At 39.8% G+C, this 21,715-nt stretch overlaps 6 protein-coding genes across 7 annotated transcripts; 4 read left to right on the forward strand and 2 right to left on the reverse strand.

Moving 5' to 3' along the window:
• Positions 1-274: 274 nt before the first annotated feature.
• Positions 275-5,119, reverse strand: LOC111326892 (uncharacterized). Of its 2 annotated transcripts, none has more exons than XM_088755246.1 (2): positions 4,913-5,119; positions 275-1,936 (listed from the first exon to the last, which is right to left on the reverse strand). In XM_088755246.1, exons 1-2 carry the CDS (start codon positions 4,985-4,987, stop codon positions 1,145-1,147), a joined length of 867 nt encoding a protein of 288 aa, XP_088611372.1. In that variant the 5' UTR covers positions 4,988-5,119; the 3' UTR covers positions 275-1,144. The 2 variants fall into 2 exon arrangements, with proteins under 2 accessions (XP_088611372.1, XP_022786710.2); XM_022930975.2 differs by lacking the exon at positions 4,913-5,119 and adding an exon at positions 2,275-2,505.
• On the forward strand, positions 2,715-4,370 carry LOC111326894 (uncharacterized). The gene has a single exon (XM_022930977.2). The coding sequence runs from the start codon at positions 2,762-2,764 to the stop codon at positions 3,440-3,442; it is 681 nt and encodes a 226-aa protein (XP_022786712.2). The 5' UTR covers positions 2,715-2,761; the 3' UTR covers positions 3,443-4,370.
• A 16-nt stretch (positions 5,120-5,135) lies between the features above and the next one.
• Positions 5,136-7,453, forward strand: LOC111326899 (peptide deformylase, mitochondrial). The gene has a single exon (XM_022930981.2). It carries the CDS (start codon positions 5,136-5,138, stop codon positions 5,847-5,849), a length of 714 nt encoding a protein of 237 aa, XP_022786716.2. The 3' UTR covers positions 5,850-7,453.
• Positions 7,454-11,843: 4,390 nt separating this feature from the next.
• On the forward strand, positions 11,844-15,604 carry LOC111326872 (uncharacterized). The gene is made up of 5 exons (XM_088752827.1): positions 11,844-12,215; positions 12,766-12,882; positions 14,346-14,652; positions 14,909-14,919; positions 15,136-15,604. The coding sequence occupies exons 1-5, from the start codon at positions 11,844-11,846 to the stop codon at positions 15,331-15,333; spliced, it is 1,005 nt and encodes a 334-aa protein (XP_088608953.1). The 3' UTR covers positions 15,334-15,604.
• Positions 15,605-17,293: 1,689 nt separating this feature from the next.
• LOC111344317 (uncharacterized) lies at positions 17,294-19,235 on the forward strand. Its single transcript, XM_022951540.2, has 2 exons — positions 17,294-17,482; positions 17,625-19,235. Exons 1-2 carry the CDS (start codon positions 17,309-17,311, stop codon positions 18,675-18,677), a joined length of 1,227 nt encoding a protein of 408 aa, XP_022807275.2. The 5' UTR covers positions 17,294-17,308; the 3' UTR covers positions 18,678-19,235.
• LOC148734753 (uncharacterized) lies at positions 18,752-20,906 on the reverse strand. The gene is made up of 2 exons (XM_088755247.1): positions 20,686-20,906; positions 18,752-20,490 (listed from the first exon to the last, which is right to left on the reverse strand). Exons 1-2 carry the CDS (start codon positions 20,796-20,798, stop codon positions 19,227-19,229), a joined length of 1,377 nt encoding a protein of 458 aa, XP_088611373.1. The 5' UTR covers positions 20,799-20,906; the 3' UTR covers positions 18,752-19,226.
• Positions 20,907-21,715: the final 809 nt, after the last annotated feature.

The following is a 21,715-nucleotide window of genomic DNA, read 5'->3' on the forward strand; positions in this document are numbered from 1 at the left end:
GACAAGGGCTTGACAAAGCGTGCCTCTCTGATATAACAGTCGTTGTAACTTAGGTGGTTTGTTATGAATAAACCCTTTTCAAAACTTAAAAAGCAGTCGTTGATTATATAAAACATAAATTATCATTTATATTTCTGACAACTCAGGTCTTACTGGATAGTTATTGCCCGTGATTTAGGGCCCAAGGTGACTAATTTCCAGAATATAATTATCACTCTCTCAGAGGAGCTTGGGCACAGCTGGGTGTCATAATTGGGGTCACTGCTTCGACCAGTTAAAATCTAAAGCAAAGATCTTTATTTAAATCTCTCTGCACATGGACATTTATTTTTTTCTGGCATTACCTTTAATGGTAGTATTAATGTATGTATAATTTTATTAGTGTGCTCAAGTTGATATGCTGGCTGCTTTGGAGTCAGGTGCTACAGTGGCACACTCCCCAAGAAAATTGTAGAAAAAATTTAGTTACTAGGACATGCATTCTGCTGTTGGAAAGCGTTCAAATTATACTTAGAAAGGTAATTAAATTTATAGGTACTTAACTAATGCTGCATTTTTAATCACAAATTTTAAATGCACGAGAATCAATAGTTTCAGTGCAAGAGGGTACTGAGACTGAATTTGTTTGTGTGAGTCTCAAGCCCAATGCATGGGATTTGAGAGCTCTGCTATATACACACATCCTTTAGATAATAAGATGCATGAATCTTGGTTATGTATATTTTGCAAGGAGCATCTTTAAAAAAAATTATTTTTTCACAGCTAACACATGTTGACTTCATTCATGTGTATCAAATCATGCACGATAGTAATTATTTCACCTATATTTAAAAGAATTTCTAATTTGTATTTCAACAGAGCATAATTATTGTGTCTGTAGTAAATTTACATTCTTTATTGAAAGATTTGGCAAGAAATATCACCTTACTAAATAACAATAATAATAATAATAAATAAGTGTGTGATAAAAAATCACCAGCATTTATTGACAGTGTGTCAAATTGTGTCATGCTTGACAACTTCTGTTCTTTTTGTTTCCATTGTTATCATTAGATTGTTTTTTGTAGACACTCGAGCAACAGTCTACAATCTGGGCCCCACATTAGTGTCTGTCTTTTTTTTTTTTGATAGTTTCCAGCATACATCACACATTGATACTCAGATTTATCTCCCCAACAGAGGATTGTTCTCCAATATCTCTTTCCCTATAAGTAAGCTTAATAGGAAGCTCAGTGGTGTTTTCTAGAAGTCGATGTGTGTTAGAATCTCTTAGAGCAAACAGAGTGATCCCTGATTTGTATGCAGCAGGAATGGTGATGTGTGTTGTTAACAGCTCTCTATGTTTAATTTCACTTCCATGAAGTAGAAGCAGTGTTTCTTCTTTTACCATGCGATTAATCTGCTCTTGGACTTTCAATTCCATCCATCTTTGATTTATTCCATCAGAGTTCCAAGAAGAATAGTCATTGGTGTTACTCCATCGCTGTAAAATGTCATGTCGGCGAATGAGAAGAACAGATTCACTGCATAGCTGTTTTGTTATTTCATTAAAGGGGCACACTGCCACTGGATTTGTAAGGTGAACCCCACGGCTGCTCACACCACAAATAACTTGATGATGCCAAGCATCTGGTATTGTTCCATCACTTAAAGGTACCTTTTGACAATTTAGGGTTGCTATAGGTATGGCACCATTTATGAGCCAATATTTCAGCCAATTTTCCAAGTCAAAGTTACGTTCAGGGTACATGTGAAAGAACTTTCCAACAATTTCTCTACAGGTCAGTTTACCTAGACCCTCGATGAGATCTTCATGTGTTGTTCCTGCAACACTGCGAGACAGAAGATATTGTGGCAAAGGAGCTTCAAGATCTCTTAGCTTGGTTTTTACTGCGCTATCTGCCTCATCCACTGATGCAGATCTTCCAAGCAATTTCTAGAAACAATCAATAATTCAAACAATCAATCAATCATCAGAAATTTTCTGTTATCGGTTTAACACATCCATATGACAATCTAAATTTCGGGTATTATTAGGTACGCGGTGCAACTAATTCTTTTGTCGGGTCAAAAGAGTATTATTAAAAGCAGAGAAAAATTCCCTTTCAAAGGCTCAGTTTTTACAAATGCCAAATTTCAAACCTAAAAATTTGACCTTACTAGTCAGACATGCTCTGTCTACATGCACGGTAACTAAATGCTCCTTCATACAGTGATCTTCCGATACAAATATCACTGCCATATATATAGATGCACGATTAAACTGCTTATTACCAGAACATTTAAAACTGCTGTAGCTCCACAAGCCGACGCACCGACTTGTTCAATCTGTTTTTCTGCCACCTCAGTCTCGTCCCAAAGGACAACTCTCTCAGGTAGCTTAACATCACTAAGCGCGTAAAAAGTCGAAGGATGTGTCGCCATGTTTTGATCCCATCGAGGAGTGACCACAAATCACAAAATACCTGTGTGGGGGAGGGGCGTAGTTTGTATATGTCACCATCCCTCTAAGAAGCCACCATGCTTTATTCCTCATTTATACAAATTTAGAAGAATCTCATACTTTTTAACTCATTTAATAGGAAAAAAGAACAATGAATTAGGAGAATTTAGGGACAGGCTTTGTTCAGTATCAGCCTGATTCACTATTAACTGGACCCCTAAAAGAAACTTCTGTTTAACCCTGTCCCTACTGGCGTCCAACCAAATGCCCCTTTAAAAGAAGAAACCGCTGAAAGTCCGTCTATTTCACCTCTAAACTATGGCTCTTTCACCCTCTAAGTTACCTAGGCTAGGTGGCTCTAATGTTAATCTTCGTATCAAAGTACGCCAAGTTTCAAAGTGGATTCCCAGCTCGATCAGAACACTCCTTAACATTGACAGCCAGCAGGCTCGACAAATAGGCGATCCCATATTGCGGGAGGAAGCAGAGACAGTGGACATCACTACTATACATTCCCCTGAGTTCAAACAAATGATTGAGCGAATGTTCAAAGTTATGAGGAAGGCGGAAGGTTTTGGTATCGCTGCGCCACAGATTGGAGTTGGACTTCGCGTAATCGTGGTGGAGTTTACTGGAAAACACATCAAAATGTTAAAAGACAAGGGAGCAACGGATAAAGAACTAAAACGCCTAGGGATTGCTTTAGTCCCACCGAAAGTTTTTATCAACCCTGAGTACAAAACAATTGACCCAACTCTACTTGCGTTCCGCGAGGGGTGTCTAAGTGTTGAAGGTTATTCAGCAGTTGTTCCTCGGGCAAAAGAGATCGAAGTTTCTGCGCTTGATACAGAAGCTCGACCGGTCACTTGGAGAACTATGGGATGGCCAGCTAGGATCATACAACACGAAGTTGATCACTTAAAGGGAAATCTCTTTATTGATTCCATGCTATATAAATCGTTTCAAAAGAACGATTGGAGAAATTACACTCAGAAATAATACAGATATTAGCTCATATTAGTCTAGAAAGATTTTTGTGAGCATGCCCCCCCCCCTCCCCTGCCCCTTCCTGGACCTGGGTTTAGCTAATTATTACCTAATGGGGTTGTGCTTATATTAGATTCAACCCCTTTCCAATTTTTGTTCCTCTGACATTGTTTCACACAGACCATGATTTAATGGAAAAAGTCATACAAACAAGGTGAAATATTTAGTGGTTGTTTGCAGCAGTTTTCTCTCATCCATTCTCTGTTTGCTCTGTTTCTAGTGACAAGCAAACAAGAAACTACAAACATGGTTACTGGTAGCCTGCCCTTACTAAGGGAAATACCATTTGAGACAGGGAGGGGTTTGCAAGTTTGGGGCTCTTGCTGGTAATTTGCTTTCCACAGCAGATTCAAGAGTTTATTTACAGTAGTTTTAATTTGCAGCTGTTTTTTTCTCATTTCTCTTAAAATAATGGTTAGCACTGGTTATATAAGGACCCTGGGAGTGGAAGACTGCACCTGTGAAGGATAGAGTTTTCATTTTTATTCAGAACTCAATGGTAACTCATTGCTTTATATGGAACAAGTTGGCCAAACGTTTGAGAACTGACATCAAATTATGCTGTCACTGATACATTAACAGGCTCAATTTATGAAACTGTTATTTCTCTTGTATTCCTGTTGATTTACAGATGTCCAATTATGGAGATGCAAAGAGGGTATAAGAGCTGCCTGCAATCAACACTTGAGGTCCAGATATATCACGGGTTTTACAACCAAACCATCCTTACCCTTAAGTGTCATAAGGTGGACTAGCTGCCCTCAATCGAAAGTGTTCTGCAGTACTTCTCCAAACCCTCCTTAATAGGTTTTAATGGGACACCTTGTTGAATACACTTAAGACTAATAAAGGGTTTCACTGTCATGTGGCCACTGCTTAACACTGTTCCTGTTTTCTGTTATTTAATTTCTATGAGTTATCATACAAATACCTGTTTTCTGGTATTTCTTTCTCCCACTTTTTGAAGCCCCCTCTGCCAGGGGAAGGAATGTATTAGTGGATTTTATTGCCTCAGAACGTTTTAACTGGAAATAGTCTGTTTGGGGTGGTGGGGGGGGGGGGGTGCAGGGGAGGTGGTAAGGCCTTGTTGAATTCTTGTCAAGTGGTTGTTCAGTGCCTTTGCAACAAATGGAAAATTCTTCTTCTTTTTCAAAGAAATTATCTCTCTCTCCTCTGGAGTGAAACTGCTGTTGGTTACTCTCAACTAAAATGTGGCATTGACTGCACCCTCCTCTTCAAATGAGTCGAACAAAGATGTTCTGGTGATTTGTGATTCATTGTTAATTGAAAAGTCATCAGTCTTCATAGTTCTGAGTGACTTCATTTAGTTTGTTCTTACCTTGCATTGAGAACAATTGAAAGGTAAAACTGTTTATCTTTTACTCATTAAAGGTGTTGGGATCCTTGATAATGGTTGCTCACCTTGATATGAACAGGTCTCCAGCCCCTCAAAATGGTTCTCTCCAAACACTGCTCCTTCTTAGCCACTTGAGCCATAGCCCCATTTGGAAGAAATTGGGGAGATAGGAGGAATTTATGACCCTATCTTCCCACACACCTCAAATCATGCGTACACTGTATATGCTCATACATAACGTACATTAAAAAAGTTGACAAGAAACCGCTGGCTCAAGGGAAGCCATCAATGCATGCAGCTTATTCCAAACTTCCTAAGGTTATGGTTCTCTCTCTCACGAATCTTTATCAGTTAGGATCTTTTTACGCTCCACATCTTATCAAAGCTCGACAAGTTTCAAAATGGATTCCTAGCTCAATCAGGAAACTCCTCAAACTAGACGGCTTACAGGCTCGACAAATCGGCGATCCTACACTTCGACAACGGGCAGAGACTGTGGACATCTCAACTGTTCGTTCTCCCGAGTTCAAGCAGATGGTAGAGCGAATGTTCAAAGTTATGAGAAAGGCTAACGTTTCGTCCATCTCTGCGCCACAGATTGGAATAAGACTTCGAGTGATTGCTCTTGAAAAAACCGCCAAGCAAATCAAAGAGTTGAAGGAAGCAGATGTTACCGATCAAGACATCAAAACGTTTGGAATTGTCAAGATTCCTCCGACAGTTTTAATCAACCCTAAGTACAAAATAATTGATTCTACTTTAGTTACATTACGCGAGAACTGTGTTAGCTTAAAAGGCTATTCGGCTCTCGTTCCACGAGCTAAAGAAATCGAAGTTTCTGCACTTGATAGAGAAGCTCGGCCTGTCACGTGGAGGACTGTGGGATGGCCACCTAGATTGATTCAACACGAGGTTGATCATCTTAATGGAAAGCTATTTGTGGACTCCATGCTTCCCGAAACATTGATGGATGATAACTGGAGATCTTTTACTAGGAAATGATTTGGAGGATGAGTGTTAATGTAAACAATGACAGCTGATTCTAAACCAGGGTAGCACTTTGGTTAGACTTCTCTATCAGCATATTTAACTCCCAAGATCTAGTTATCAATTCTCCACACTGTAATTTGGTTATAACAACCAAGTTTAAATTGTGAATTGGACACCATAAAGAGTTAAAAAGCTGATGTTTCAAGCATTAGCCCTTCGTTAGCTTTTTAACTCTTTGCGGTGGCCAGTTTACAATTTCAACTTGGTTGATATAACCAAATTACCTTGTTACCCCCTAGCACTTTCTTTAGAAACTTTCACCCATTATTCAATTCTCCACACTGTCTTTCGTACATTTCTTAAAATTTAAACTGAGAATTTGGTGTTAAATAAACAAAATCTGCTAGTTGATATTCGTCGTTACTCTTGTCACCTTTCTGATTGAAAATGCATTGATTATAAGAAATTACCTCTCAGTCATTCCTGAGAATGGATTGGTTAACACCTGAGATCTGAGTGTAAATTCTCTCCTCTAAAATTAATGAATTATTTGAAAGGTAGATAAGTTGGTGTGACATTGACACTCATGACACCGCCTCCCGGTTAGCTCAATGGATAGAGTGCTGGATTGTTGTGCAGGAGGTCGAGGGTTCGAGCCCCGGCCGGACCAACACTCAGGGTCTTAAAATAATTGAGAAGAATTTGCTGCCTTTCTATAACATCAAGAAATGGTTAGATATTCTAGTCTTCTCAGATAGGGATGAATAAATGGAGGTCCTGTCTCCTGCAGGGTTGGGGTAGGAGACGTTAATTTCCCACACACGAGATTACTGTGTGATGGAGGTCCTCCCCTGGGGTGGGATGGGTGGGTTTATTTACTGAGGGCCATGTGTTAGAAAACTCTTTACTGGGTTAATCATGTATTTACCCTCTTGAAATAAAGAACACTGTATTGTATTGTATGTGCCACTTCAGCTGATAATGTATTGATAATAATTGAGGAGGAGTCGTAAAATGTGAACACAATGGGAAGCTTTTGAAGCTCATTCCTCTGACTTTACCATCAGGGCTATTTAAGTAATGCTGTTTACCTCTTGGTTTGGTTGTTGCTTGGGATGTCACACAACCCTTCCCTCCTTCTCTAGCAGAGGAGACTAGTCAGTAGTCACACTTCTGAGAAAAAATTTTATATTTTATTACATTTTGATGCATTTTTTTTAACTACTTTGGCAGATTCCCTCACAAGGGCTAAGCTCAGGTATCTCTCTTCTATGAAATAAGTCTTGAATCAAGTCTACTTAAAGCTATTATCAAAATTTTCATCTCTGTCTGAAAACAGTGGATGTCTTTAAAAATAAGAACATGTCAGCTTTGAACTTCTTAACACTTTTACTGGGCCAATACTCATGATTAAACTGTTTCATCAATAAGATGAGAGGCTGTCATGTCAATTCATAAAGTGTTTGATCTCCAGTCAACCTCTTTTCATTGATGCTGATGTTGTGATATTGCCATATTCATGTTCTGACCCAGGAAATTTCATTATACTCATTAAATAGGAAACTAAATGGTTTATCTTGTTATGGCTGGATTGAGTTCTCTGCTATCAATTCTTCTTCAAGAAAAAACCAAATAACATGTATATCTTAAATTCAAGACCTGAGAATGATTCAGTTAATTTTTCTTTTCCTGTGTGTTTGTTGCCGCTTTTTTATTTTTCTTTGTGCAGCGGCAGTACTTGTCTGTCTCTCCACAACAACTCCATATGGTTCCATCCCGACAACATGGCCAGCCAGCCATTCCACACATGCAGTCATCAAAGTGATATGCAAACACACCTGTATGACCATTAACAGGTTTTTTTCGTTGAGGATTCTTTACACCTTCCCATGTATCCTCTTCCACTTTATCAAAACCAGGAGGTGGAGAAGCAGGTCTCTTTTCAGCCATCTTTTGACAATAAATTATAGCATAAATTTAAAACTCTGTACCCTTGTCATGCATGGAGATTTACTGGTAGATCCCAATTTGCTGCCACTTTGGCCCGGTTGGATAGCTGCTTTGCCTTTGCAGAGGAATGTGGTTCCTAATCAAGGGATCTAGAACTTTAGAGATGGCAGTCATTGTTGCTTCAAGAATCTTTGGGGTTTTGTTAACTAAATGATTCGTTTATTCCAACTCCTCAAGTTCATTTGGGAGTTTCCAGGCCAGTTAAGGCTCAAATCTCTCAGGCTCCCCAAAAAGATTCTTAATCTCCCACTTAAGGGTACAATATTTGCTATGCGTTACCACTACCGCTAGTTGACATTTTCCTTTGGTTATTGCCATGTTTAGCTTCCAAATATACCTGTCCCCGATGAGACCCCAGAAATTTCTACAATTTTTTTTTACCAATCTTCAAGTGACTTAATGTCGGTTAATTTTCTCCACTGTTTCTTCATTATCTCGATCGGGAGCTTGTAAAAACGTTTAGAGAAAATACGATCACACCCATAACTGACGAAATGCTTTTGGCGAAAAGTCACGCGAACCAACCGAACCGACACTGAAAATACCCCGAAATTTCGTTCCATACCAATGAAAACGATGTCTTCTAGTTTTCGCTCTCGCAAGATTGAACTTTGTCGGGATCTAATACCGTTCTCCAAACTCGATGCAGATTTCCTCGGACAAACATCAACAAACAAACGTAATACATAAACCCTTCGTGTCACGTACATGTCACGGTCGAATTGAATCAAGGGAAGTCCAAGCTCCAGACTCCTTGTCAGCTGTTCTCGGCGGAGGCCTACTAAACCTGGTCTCCTTCGCTCCTTCTTCTAACTATGATCCGAGGCGCAAAATAACTGAGTTATTCAAGTAGGAATACCTACCACGATCAATTGACAAATCGGTCTATAGACTTTCACAAAAAGCTATCTGGAAAAAAAAAAACAAAAAAAAAAATGAAATTCAGCACGTTCAGCGATGCACGATATTATACCCCCTACCTATCCAGTAAGCTTGCTGCTGATAAAATCACCACAACTGGTATCTCCTTCGTATACTTTCACAAAGGTCTATCAAAGTAAAGAGCGCGGCCAATATAAAGAAAAGGGAACTGGTTGATTGCTCGTGTCCAAGTGGTACCGGTGCTTCCTGGCGCGGCAGACTGAGTCCTCATTACTCCCAGTAGCCTTGTAGAAATTTCTTTGCAGTGTTTGACCGCTACTCTGAGTGTGGACTTGAATCTCTACCCCATCAATACAGGAGCAGTGTCTTACTCTCTACATGGATCGCCTGGTTATAAATGGACGCGAGAGAAACGCAACGGCCATCTCAGGTTAAGCAACACCTCTTCCGATGATTTGATGGGCTGAACTAGCATAAGCAGAGTCTTGTGGGAAGCCGGGCATTCAGCTACCTAATAACTCAGTGTCTTAATAGAACTACCTCGGCTTCTTCGGTTGAAAAATCGAGGAAACTAATATGCAAACATGTTTGTTCTTGGACGTTACCAACAGTGGAAGCTCCCATTTTTCCTTCCTGTGGTATTTCACATGAAAAGGTGATTGTTTATTCAATAAGTAAAATTTCTCATCTTAGGTTGTCGACATGCACAGACATGAAGACTAAGTAAAAACAAAAGTCGGGATATGTGAGCATTATGATCAGCTTTTTTATTTTATCAATGTTTTTTAATAAGACTAACGAAAACATGAAGGTTCAGGCTGGGAGAAGATTCACAGGACCGTAGTCTGGAATTTTTTTTTTTTTTTTCATTATGTAAAAGAAGGTTGATTATTAGACCACCATGATCGCCAACGTATCAAAGAGTTGATAATGATCCCTGATAATTATGTAAGAGCGAAACGCGAGACAGTATCAAAGGAATAGAAAGCGGCGACCGTAGTGCAACAACATGCATCGCTCGGAATTTTTATAGTAGATATTGTGGGCCTAAGAAATAGAGTGGCACCAAGAATCGACTCCGCAAAGCCACGTGGAGGGTATCGAAAATGCAATGCACTATGAAACATCGAGGTGCCAGAGACAGATCCAGACAAGCAACGAGTAGATTGTCTCGATAGCATCTGTATACAATTTTATTCTAAATCGCGAGAACTTATCATCAAATCTTCTTTTTCCTCCAAACAGGACTAGATCTTTGGGATATTCCAGGTCAATGCTGAAACTACGCCCCTATGATTTGCTCTGAGCCATCTGCTTCACGTCCGTGTGAGAGCTGCACTTGACCAGGTTCATTTGTCCCACAGCCGCTATCCATTCAGGTGACTATCTTTCCTCTTAGGACTCCTCGATTCCTTCGTGCTTCGATCTGCACCACCGAATTAAGCTCATTTAATAATAGTGCAGCGCAAAAACAAGGGCATCATTACCGTATTACATGGCGAAAAACCAGCAACCCTTGGCCTCCACCGTTGACAGATCTGCGTCACAATTCTTTGTTTTGCTTGTTCGGTTTTTATTCTCACATTACATTGAAAAGAATAGAAAACAAAAGAAAAATTTACCAGAGTCTATCTTATTGTTTCGTACACCTTACACCTCGAAAATTTCGCTTTCAAACTAAATTTCCAACTTAATATTTAGACAATGGGTTTGATCCAACAACTTGAGGCCCTAACCAAACGCCCGACTTAAGGCAGCAATTCTCAGAGGGCAACAGTGACCTTTTTACACGATAGAGATCAAATCAATTCGTCTGGGACTATCATTTGATCATGCATGAAAACGGAGGAAGAGCTCATAATTGACTTCCGGCTTTTCGATTCTTAGTCACCCCGACGAAAATTTCGAAAGACTCGTAAAACTTCCAACCTGAGATGACTTTGAACCTTACCAGCATTTACACTCACTACCAAGGACAACTATACTCTAGCTAATGAGAGCAGTTTATTTCACGACTCAACAGCTGCAGCATCTCAAGTTATCGCCGCAAGTTTCTCTGCACTTTTCTACTGGTTTATGTTAACAGGACCTGCATTGATAGCAGTTTTCTTTCCTAAACTGAAGCAGCAATCCTGTATAAATATGTTTAAATTATTATTATTATTATTATTATTATTATTATTATTATAATTATTATTATTATTATCGTGTTCTTCCTTGGAATCCTTGACCTTTTTCTTCTAGCCATGTGCCAAACTGTCACCATCTAGAGGTACCTTCTTTATATTCTTTGTTGGGACACCAGTAGTGATCGTTGTAAATATATTTCAAAGTGAAACTAATCTTGAAAATGACCAGCGGTTCAGACAATACTACCGGCTTTCCACGGTTCCACTTGTCGGGATAATTTTCACTTTCATTGGTGCAAAATGTTTCTTTCGAGTACCAGAAGAAGCCAATAGAGAAACTCTTGGTCAACAACAGCCCTCCATGGGTATGGTAGTGTCTTTATTGACATTTTCTCTGATAGTCCTCGAGATTCTCTTGATGTGCGCATTGACGTGACTGCGAGTTGCGTCACGCAAGTTTCTGTTTTCCGGTGATGACAGCTAGACGTCAAATTCGCCCGTTTGAACCTTGAGTCCTTTGATATATGAGACGAGTAGTGGGAGTGTGTGAGAGTAGAGAGGGAGAGAGTCGAAGGAAGAATTGTGACAGCTAGGCTGAGTGCTGGGCCATTAAAACTGTTAAAATCAAGAATTTGTGAGTTTCTTTGTCGACGAAAACCGATTCCCGACAGCATCTCTAGATCTAAAGAGAAGCTTCTCAAGAAAGCAATGGCTCTTTATCCCTCTTATCATGGACATGTCAGTTTTCCTCGTGCAAAAAGTCATTTAAGCCGGTACCTATATTTATCTATGGAACACCGTCATACGCCATGGACGCAAAGAAAGTGTCAAGTTTTATTTCAGATTGCTGTCCCTCTTCAACTTCATCGAAAGGGTAAACGTAGAAAATGACATTCAGTTAAGCGGAATCGACAAGGAAGTGTTGAAGAGTTGGTTTGTTGTTTCGACGAGTTTTTACGAGGCACTGATCATAGATTATCGCTTAATGTGTTACTTACTATTCCTTGAACATTCTATCGAGGTTCAACACCAAGAAAACGAGAATACTTCAGTTTCAGTTCAACATCATGAAGACCTGGGCAGTGGCGGCGAGGTTCAAAATCAAAATGATATCCACCAGATTATGATGCCTCGCAATGAAATATGGCGAGGTTTTGGATATGCTGTTGGCTGTTTATGCCTGATCGCCCCCGTACTATGTGGTCTCCAGTTTGCGCCAATATTCCATTTTGGATCGTGCGTCAATATACTTGCTATCATCGTCAGCTTGTTCATTGTTGTTTGTCGAACGCGTCTCCTTCACGGCAAAGATTTGGATGACAATCGACATGCGAAAACACAAGGAGTTAAAGTTATGGTAAATGTTAAAATTCTTGGAAACTAACGACAGATTTTGATTTTTACATGTTTATTTCTTAATCCTCAACCGGAAGTGGCAAAAAAGAAAAAGAATTTGAAGTAAATATTGTTTTAGTTTGTGCCAAGAGGTTCTTAGTGGTCATGTTTCTTAGGAAGATTTGGTGATTAAAAAAAAAAAAACGACTACCAGACTTGTGTTACTACCAGACTCAGTGCAAGAGTTGAATGATTATTGATCTTGACAACACAACAGATTTCAAAAGCAACAGTTGTTCGGTTAATCACGACTAAATGATTCCCATTACACGATTCAAAATAAAAAGGCGTTATATCACTTTTGCAGAAGTCGATAAGACTCTTACCGACTTAAGTGACTTACATCAGAAATAAAGGAATGCTGAATATGACAATGTGAAAGAAAAACAAAAGAATAATAAGAGAGAAAAAACGACAACAAAAGACGGTAAAGAGAGGTGAAGCTATCATTCACTTAATCTGCCGAACCAGTAGAGTTGTGTGATTGTCATTCTTTCTCTTTCTTTCCGCAGGTTTATTGCTTGGGTGCAGTAGGGTTTACGTGCTGGATCGTGCAAGCCGCTATCTTTTCCTTTTGGGCTTCTCTTGCAAGCGTGTCAGAGTTGCCTTCCCGAACCTACATTATCTGGATATGAAGGTGTAGTATGATCGTCCGGGTGAGTGTAGTCCTGAGAAGGACTGTTGTCGGTGGCAGTGACTGACGTTTCGACAACCTGTGCGGAAGTCATCATCAGAGTCAAGTGAATGATTGTTGTCAGTATAATGTTCTTATTCCAGTTCGTGTGAAATGATCGGTTGGTTTTGCCGTGATGTTATTGGCTGTAAGACTCAAGTGACGTAAGTCGGTCGTGATTGGTCTGTTTCGGTCTGTCGGTAAAGCTAGGTTGTTCTTTTTCGGTCGTTTGTGATGTTTATGTCGTGAATGAGTCGTTTGTATGGGGCGGGTAGTTGTTGACATCTGTTTAGGGGAGTCTGTTCTAAGTTAGTAAACCAGCTTTCCAGAGTCAGTCGTTGAAAATAGTCAGTGCTGTAGGTTAGGCATTGCGCAGAGTCCCAGTCAATGTTGTGGTTGGTAAGTCGATGGTGTTCAGCAATGTGATTGCTGACATCACCTTTCCTCGTCGCCCGTCTGTGTTCAGTCAGTCTTGTTGTGAGGTTTCTGCCAGTCTCACCGATGTAGGAGGCTTGGCAGTCGGAACAATTGATCTTATAAATCGTTCCCTGTCTGTTCCTCGGTTCGTCTTTGTCTTTAACGTTGGTTGGTAACTGACGTAGTGTGGTGATGGGTTTGTGGGCGACGCGGATATTGAAGGGTAGTAAGATGCGCGAGATGTTTTCGGACATGCCTTTTATGTACGGTATGGTTGCTGTAGTCGTAGGGGTTGCGGTGTCGTTTGTTTCGGTAGTGGTAGTGGGTCGGTGAGTCACTACCACTACCGAAACAAACGACACCGCAACCCCTACGACTACAGCAACCATACCGTACATAAAAGGCATGTCCGAAAACATCTCGCGCATCTTACTACCCTTCAATATCCGCGTCGCCCACAAACCCATCACCACACTACGTCAGTTACCAACCAACGTTAAAGACAAAGACGAACCGAGGAACAGACAGGGAACGATTTATAAGATCAATTGTTCCGACTGCCAAGCCTCCTACATCGGTGAGACTGGCAGAAACCTCACAACAAGACTGACTGAACACAGACGGGCGACGAGGAAAGGTGATGTCAGCAATCACATTGCTGAACACCATCGACTTACCAACCACAACATTGACTGGGACTCTGCGCAATGCCTAACCTACAGCACTGACTATTTTCAACGACTGACTCTGGAAAGCTGGTTTACTAACTTAGAACAGACTCCCCTAAACAGATGTCAACAACTACCCGCCCCATACAAACGACTCATTCACGACATAAACATCACAAACGACCGAAAAAGAACAACCTAGCTTTACCGACAGACCGAAACAGACCAATCACGACCGACTTACGTCATTTGAGTCTTACAGCCAATAACATCACGGCAAAACCAACCAATCATTTCACACGAACTGGAATAAGAACATTCTACTGACAACAATCATTCACTTGACTCTGATGATGACTTCCGCACAGGTTGTCGAAACGTCAGTCACTGCCACCGACAACAGTCCTTCTCAGGACTACACTCACCCGGACGATCATACTACACCTTCACATGTTACCCCCGGGTTCAAACCATTTACTGCATTATCTGGATAGCCGTTAAATTTTTTATACGCAGTTTTACAACAGCCTTCCTGATTGGCTTTTTCAGGAGAATAGACGCCGAAGGTTTTCTAAATCAGGCGGATGACAAAGATCTTTTCCTTGTACATGCTGTGATTTTGGCGGTGTTCTCAACGTTTTGTTAGGGTCTGATTGATCAGAAAGTTGGAAAACTGGATCGACTTCTCAAGTTTGTACCTTCATTCAGATGCCTTACTGACCGATAGAGGACTGAAATAGTCATAATGTAACGGTTCTGCATGAAGATGAGAGCGTGCATGCCAATGTAGTTTTGTAAGATTCGAACTCTCGAAAACCATCTTTCAAGGAATAAAATTTTCCTTTTTGTCGTTACTAAGTAACTTAATTTTAAATCGTATTTAAACTTTAAATTCAGTGATACAACACGTCCATAATTGACGAAATAACAACGATAATACAGCTCATTTTTTTTATATTTTTAGCGTTTTTAGCGATTTCTTAGTTTCTCCCTTTTAATTTATTTTTTGCTCAAACGCGATAACAATATTGGCATAGGAAGAGAAAACGAGTACGTATTGCACGACGGTTAGAGAGTAGAGTTTCCTGCCAAGCCGGAATCTTAAAACTAACCTCTGAACTCAGTTTTTTCATAGGTCAGCAATAAAGAATGAAACCCTGACAATTCTCTTTGAGGCCGACCCACCGATGTACCTTGGTTTCCTTATTCACGTGTTTCTCTGCTTTGTTATCATACAAACACGTCTACGAAACTGCGCTGCCAGGCCGGAGTCTCAGGCGGAACCAATAAGGAACACGGATCATCACTCGCGAGGGGCTTAACTCTTTCTTTCCATCCGCCCCACCATGCAATCTCGCCCATTTTGCTCATTCGATCATCTAATCGCCGAGGATGGTTAGCAACAAGGTTTTGATTTTACTAACTTTGAAACGATTAGCCAGGTAATTCATAAGTTATCTATTCTGCTGGTTTCTGTCGTAAGTGGCAAGTAAAATGTTCGAAGCTTTCACAGAAGCATTAAAGCATTTAATAGCATAATACCACATGAAGCATGAGATCTAGTCTGAATAAACTCAAATATGTTTTTAGGAGGATTCTAGCAGTGTCATTTCTATCTTAAGTTTTTGCAAAAGGTCAATGCAGTCAGTATAAAGATACTTTAGAGGACATTTTCTTGACTTGTGGGATTTGTTCAATAAACTGTACTATCTCAAATGATAGCGGGGCTCCCACGCGCGCGAAGCGCGCGTGCTGCAGAGCCCCATACCCATGGAATATGGTCAACCTCTTTTCGTTTGGTTGTCACGTGACTGACCGAGCGTGCGTACGTACGTAAGTGCTCTCTGTCATGTATGCTTTCACTAAAGTACTATATGATCAAACTTGAAAATATGGCGTCCGCGCGGCCGACCCTCAAAATTTTTAAGTCGGATTTTTCGTTCATTTGCGATCGAGTTAGACCTTGTGAAACTCAGAATGTAAAGTAACAATGCTATAGAATACTCTGCTTGGAAAAGAATAAATATAAAGGTCTTAAAGGAGACAGAATAGGCTCTCGAGTCAACGACGCTACGATTCTCTAAGGCGATAAGAGTTATGGACGTAAAGTGAAACCGAACTTTCGGACTTCAAGCAGGGCCTAGCGACAATTTGACGATTCGATGACCCGGTAAATATTATGTTCAAGTAAAAATGTGTTCAAAAAGTATTGTTTAATGGAAGATTTTGCGTCAAATTGAAGTTTTTTCAGAATTTTCAACATAACGCTGCGCCGTTTTCTGGCCTTGAAGGCAAGTAAACAACGATCTAAGCATGATGAATTTTACCGCGTGGGCTTTGTACACGTAAGAAATTCGTCCGTTTTTCGCTTATAACAGAAAATCAAAAACTGTTTTGAATAAATCTGTCGTCCCGACATATTTCTTGGCCATTTTAGTCTTGCTTCCTATTGATAGATTCCATGGAACTTGAGATCTCTTCACTCACGGACAAATTCGCATGTTCCATTTTGAAATATGATCCACATGCCCATTTGCACACATGCGAAAATATTTAGCGAGTTTACCCCATACCCTCAATCAGACAATAAACAACAACTTTTCACTGGTAAATAGGATACTGGCTGCTGCACAAGATTAGAAGCTCCACGCGGATAGAGTCCGGCTTCCGGCGAGCAACAGACCCAATTTATTGATTGTAACGGCAAACATGATACATGATGAACTAGCGTGCCTGCTACCCGTCAGGAAAAACCCCCTTTATTTTGGAGGAAACCTGATCCCTCCCGAATGTAGGGCCAGGCACTTAACAACAACCTTGAGGGAGAAAGGTTATCAAATGACAAGAACATGAAAACAGAATGAAAAGTGCACTAGTAAATAAAATAAAATTAAAGAAGAACCCGTAGGTTGCAGCAATGCCAGTGTAGAATGATTTCCTTCAAGAAAATCTCGCCAGCACGTGCTATCATCTCTGATGTTGCCATAGCAACTGTCAAAACTTCGGTAAACCGTGAAAACATGAATTTGCTGCTTTTCTTCGAACCGCAGCAAATAGTAAATTTTATCTTTCATCTTGATTTTTTAGTTAAAACGTTTAAAGAATATAAATTGCCGATGCTGTGATAAAATTGTTTTATAGTGTTTTTCCTGGCTATAGGGAATTCCTCGAATAAGCGCTGCATCGGGGGTGCGGCGCTTATTCGAGTAAATACGGGTAATAGAGTACCGAAGCCCTGACGTCACGTTTCCATGGTTGCATTTCTGCTGGATCTAAACAAACTCACATGTGTTTAACATGGCGGCGTTGTCGATAACATCGCTCGCAAAATACTTCTCAGATGAGCCTAAATCTTTAAACCGTGGCGAAAACCATTACCAATCTGGACACGTTCTATCTTTTTGCTATTGTGATGGAATTATCAGAGGGTCAGTGCAAGCGAGCATGAAAAGTACGACGTATAAAGTCACAGTAAGTGTAAAATTTCTATTACTCGATGTCTATCCGTTAACATCGCCAAACCAAAACTTATTTAAATTAAGTGATTTCGAATCTTCGTTTAAAGGAAATCTTGAAAAGTAAGCTTATATTTCTTTTTCTCTTTCCTTCGCAGATATATCTTCAAGAAAACGAAATACGTTCCACAGAATGCGAGTGCCCTCGTGGCGGTTCAAAGTGTAGTCACGCTGTAGCTCTGTTCCTTCATGGCTACCACAACTTAAGTAGAACTGACATCGAATGTCAGTGGAAGAAACAAAAGGCATCCGAGGTGGTTAAAACGGTAGAAGATCTGTATCCACCCAAAGAAACTAAAGTCCTAAAACGAAAAACTACAGATGAGGACAGAGAATGGCTACGGAACAAGCTGAAGAGATACGGCGAGTTCACAGGAATGTTATGGCTTTTGAGCCCCGAACCTGACAAAGAGAATCGTCTGCCGATCTCCACAGTCGAAGAAATCATTTTATCGAGAGAGTTTGTTGAAAGCGGACTTGATACAAATTTCTTGTTGGAAAAATTGAAAGTAAGTGAGCAGCAAGTGAAATCAGTCTGTGAGATCACGAAAGAGCAACGTGAATGTGGAGAGTGGCATGTGGTGAGAAAAGGACGTTTGACTGCTAGCAATTTTGGTCCAGTTCTTGAAGCAAAAAGAGTCACTCCTTCCCTTATCAAGCGTGTTCTTGGAGAATACGACATCTCTCGAGTGCAGGCTGTTCGATGGGGTGTCGTTAACGAGAAAGAAGGAATAAAGGCCTTCACCAAATTAACAATGAAAGTAGTAAAGGATTGTGGCCTTTGGCTACACAAGTCTGGTGTTTTGGGTGCATCACCAGATGGACTTGTTGATGACAATGCGATCATTGAAGTCAAATGCCCTTACACACATCGCAATTCAACAATTGAGGAGGCTGTTAAAGACCCTAAGTTCTGTTTAGTAAAGAGAGATGCTGGCTATTGTTTAAAACAATCCCACCACTACTGGCATCAAGTCCAGGGTCAGCTGTTTATAACTGGGAAGCAAATCTGTTACTTTGTGGTTTGGACAACAATGCAAACTGTTGTGTTGGCAATCCAGAAAGACTGCACATGGGAACCAAATCTTCTTTCACTTCAAGAATTTTATACAATTCACATGATTCCTGCACTTGTTGATGGTGGTCTTTAAATTTTAAGACTTTGTTGTAAAATTAATGTAGTTTTTTATAAAGTAATGGATTTGATAATACATACTTTTAGAAATATTTTTTAAAATATTGTTTTATTTGGTAAAATCATTGCAACTTTTACAACAAATATGCAGTAACTGAAGGGTGTATATAAAATAAAAATGTTCATGTTAATCTTAAAATTGTTTTTCTTTAAACAGCAACATTTGCTGGGGTTTTTACATTAGCTACTTGAGACAAGAAAATGATAGATTCATTGTAATCGTATTTGAATACAGTTGGTTATCTGAATTCATAATAAGACTAGCATAAGGGTGTGGTGGCAGGAATACTGATCAGAAATAAATAGTTTGTCATTAAGTTGTGTATCATGATTCCTTGTATCATGAGCAAGTAAAATAGGGTTACAAGCTTTTCACAGATCACACAACACCTGTCCACTCTTTGTATCAGAATACAGTTAATTGATTAACTATGATCAGACAATGCCAATGTATACCAGGCCTTAGTAAACTGATGTAAGATGATCAATATTTCAATTAAAATGACTAATCAAAGTCAACAGTGTCATTGGTTTCCTTAATTAATGGGTTTTGTAAATTAACTAAAGCACCACATAGCTGTATAATCTTACCAGAGAGGGATCGCAAGTATGGTGGCACAAAATTTAAAATTTTATAGTTCTTCAATCTAGCATTAGCACGTTCTACGTGTATACGACATTTTGCAATGCTCTTTGTTAACTTAACTTCACTTTCTGTAAATTTTCCATTGTTCAAGAATGGGGGAATGTTCACATATACACCATTAGGAACAATATCATTTATCAAAAACCCTTTATCCGCAAGTATAATATCCCCAGCAACAAAATGCTTTAATATTCCTGACTTTTGAACCGTTACTTTATCTGATACTGAGCCAGGGAAAAGTTTACTTACATAAGTTATAACCGCGTTGGGTGCCACACCAACAATTGTCTTAAAAGAATTCATACCCCTGTACGTTGAATATGTCAATTTTTGGTCACTCATAAGCTTAGGTGTAGCAACCTCGATATCGGTGCAATCTATTACCATACGACAGTCTCCAAATAAGCTAAATGAGCCTGGAAGTGAAGTTTTGTTTTTTTGTCTGGATGGAACAGCTATCTCCATTTGATCTTCATATAGAATTTGGTGCAAAACATGGATAAATGTTGTCACAATATTCGCTATTGTAGCAGTACTGCAACTAAAAAGTTCAGCTAAATGTAAGTTATGATAATTATGTCTAATCTTCATCAATGTTATCAATATTTGATCTTCAAAAGATATCTTGTCTACTTTCCAGCCACACACGTAAACAATATCGTTGCGGTATCTTTCGGCATATTCGACAACAATGTGGAACATTTCTTTGTTTGGGAGGCCAGTTTCCATGTTGATTACCTTTGAATCCATGTTAAAAGAGCTGTAGTTTCTTTTTAAGTAGCTTTCTTTTTCTTTCAACTCGGATACTTGGGTCTTTAATGTCCCTAGCTCTGCTTGTAGCAGGATATTTTCAGTCTGCAAAGTAGTGCATTTCATTTGCATCTCCTCGCAACTGAGCTCGCAAGGCTCGTTCTGGTTGCTCTTCGTCGAAGATTCTGAAAGGATCTGCTCGATAGTCGTTGTCTCTGGGACTTCAGTTCTTTGCTTTTTCCTTTTTGGAGCATTTCGAGATTCAAATAGTTTGTCTTTATTCCAGGAAAAGACCTCGGGGCCTTCTTCTTTACTTCCTCGGAAATGACAACTACAAACTCGAGCGCCTTTGCCAGGTTCACGATCAGCTCGTCTGGAGAGAGAAAACGAAGGTTTTAAACTTTAATCATAACGTAAAAAAAAGCTTTTTTTCTCTCTAGAGGTCTTTCAAAGGTATAATCCACAGGTCAGTGCACTTTTGAGTGGTTAAATAAAACCATCTTCCGCGTAACTATAACCGACACGTGGCCGTGCATCATGGTGGTCATTGTACCAAAAATCAACCTACCTTATTAGAGAAATCCATTTTCTTCTTTGAGCAGGATCTTTGGGGAAACGGTAAAAGCTGCAATTGTGACTTTCTGACTGATGATTGCAGTCGGGAACGAAGCATTGGCCCATTTTATGATGAGATGTAACGAAAGACGCCAAATAGTGTTTAGATCCAGCAAAAATGCTACCATGGTAACATGACGTCACACTTCGGCACTCTATTCTTGTAAACAAAATGGCGACGCGTGATGCAAGAAATTGGTCCGGACCCGTGTTTTTTCTGGTTTTGGGGCCTTAGACGTCTATGGCCCCAAAACAAGAAAAAACATGGGTCCGTACCTATCCCCCAAAACATGGTACGGACTGTTTACACGGGCAAAAATGTCAGTTCCGTACTCCTTTTTTTACAAGTCCGTACCCGATTTTTCTGCCGTGTAAACGGCCTTTCTGAATCTATATATTAGCAATTGCATAACAGTACCCTTACTTAGATTATTAGGTAAATAATGAATAAATGTTATCAACGACACTAGATGGTGTTTTTTTTTTTACGCTTCCAATATCGTAAGGGAGATTGTACCTCATAACTGCTCCCTTGTGCATAAACAGAGTTTCCCTATTTACATCGAATAATCACGACCAACAATTGTGTTTGTAGATTTCAAGGTTTCATGTAAGTAGACCTCCGAAGAGCGCCTCAGTTATCTGAACCTAACTGTGTTGCTTATTGTTGCTTGCACAGTCGAAGATTACTTGCGTTAGTGAACAATCCAAGCTTCATCAATGGTCATGCCTCAGAAACGTAGGCTTAATAAAGTAAGCAGGCGCTCCTCGATCACCCCTTCAGTCTACATTCAAGATAAAACAAATGTTGAAATTTTCCTCTGAAACGGGAAGTTTTTTCCTCGGCGTAGTCACTGAAGAGCTACAACATCTGTGTGAGATGAAACGGAAATTGATTGACTGTTTCATTTTCAGCGACTGATAATCAATTTCTTTCACCTCTAAAGGGTTAACTTCACTGACATTATAGATTGTTTCCGGAA

This window comes from Stylophora pistillata, chromosome 3, assembly GCF_964205215.1.
Source record: "Stylophora pistillata chromosome 3, jaStyPist1.2, whole genome shotgun sequence".
In the NCBI taxonomy this organism is placed as follows: domain Eukaryota; kingdom Metazoa; phylum Cnidaria; class Anthozoa; order Scleractinia; family Pocilloporidae; genus Stylophora; species Stylophora pistillata.

Coding starts and splice junctions, on each gene's coding strand:
- LOC111326899 (XM_022930981.2), top strand. CDS start 5,136: ATGCATGCAGCTTATTCCAAACTTCCTAAGGTTATGGTTCTCTCTCTC.
- LOC111326872 (XM_088752827.1), top strand. CDS start 11,844: ATGTGTTACTTACTATTCCTTGAACATTCTATCGAGGTTCAACACCAA. Junction 12,216..12,765: donor CACAAGGAGTTAAAGTTATG/GTAAATGTTAAA, acceptor TTCTTTCCGCAG/GTTTATTGCTTGGGTGCAGT. Junction 12,883..14,345: donor CCCGAACCTACATTATCTGG/ATATGAAGGTGT, acceptor ACTGACAACAAT/CATTCACTTGACTCTGATGA.
- LOC148734753 (XM_088755247.1), bottom strand. CDS start 20,798: ATGGGCCAATGCTTCGTTCCCGACTGCAATCATCAGTCAGAAAGTCAC. Junction 20,491..20,685: donor AAATGGATTTCTCTAATAAG/GTAGGTTGATTT, acceptor TTCTCTCTCCAG/ACGAGCTGATCGTGAACCTG.
- LOC111326892 (XM_022930975.2), bottom strand. CDS start 2,424: ATGGCGACACATCCTTCGACTTTTTACGCGCTTAGTGATGTTAAGCTA. Junction 1,937..2,274: donor CAGCAGTTTTAAATGTTCTG/GTAATAAGCAGT, acceptor GATTGTTTCTAG/AAATTGCTTGGAAGATCTGC.
- LOC111344317 (XM_022951540.2), top strand. CDS start 17,309: ATGGCGGCGTTGTCGATAACATCGCTCGCAAAATACTTCTCAGATGAG. Junction 17,483..17,624: donor GTACGACGTATAAAGTCACA/GTAAGTGTAAAA, acceptor TTTCCTTCGCAG/ATATATCTTCAAGAAAACGA.
- LOC111326894 (XM_022930977.2), top strand. CDS start 2,762: ATGGCTCTTTCACCCTCTAAGTTACCTAGGCTAGGTGGCTCTAATGTT.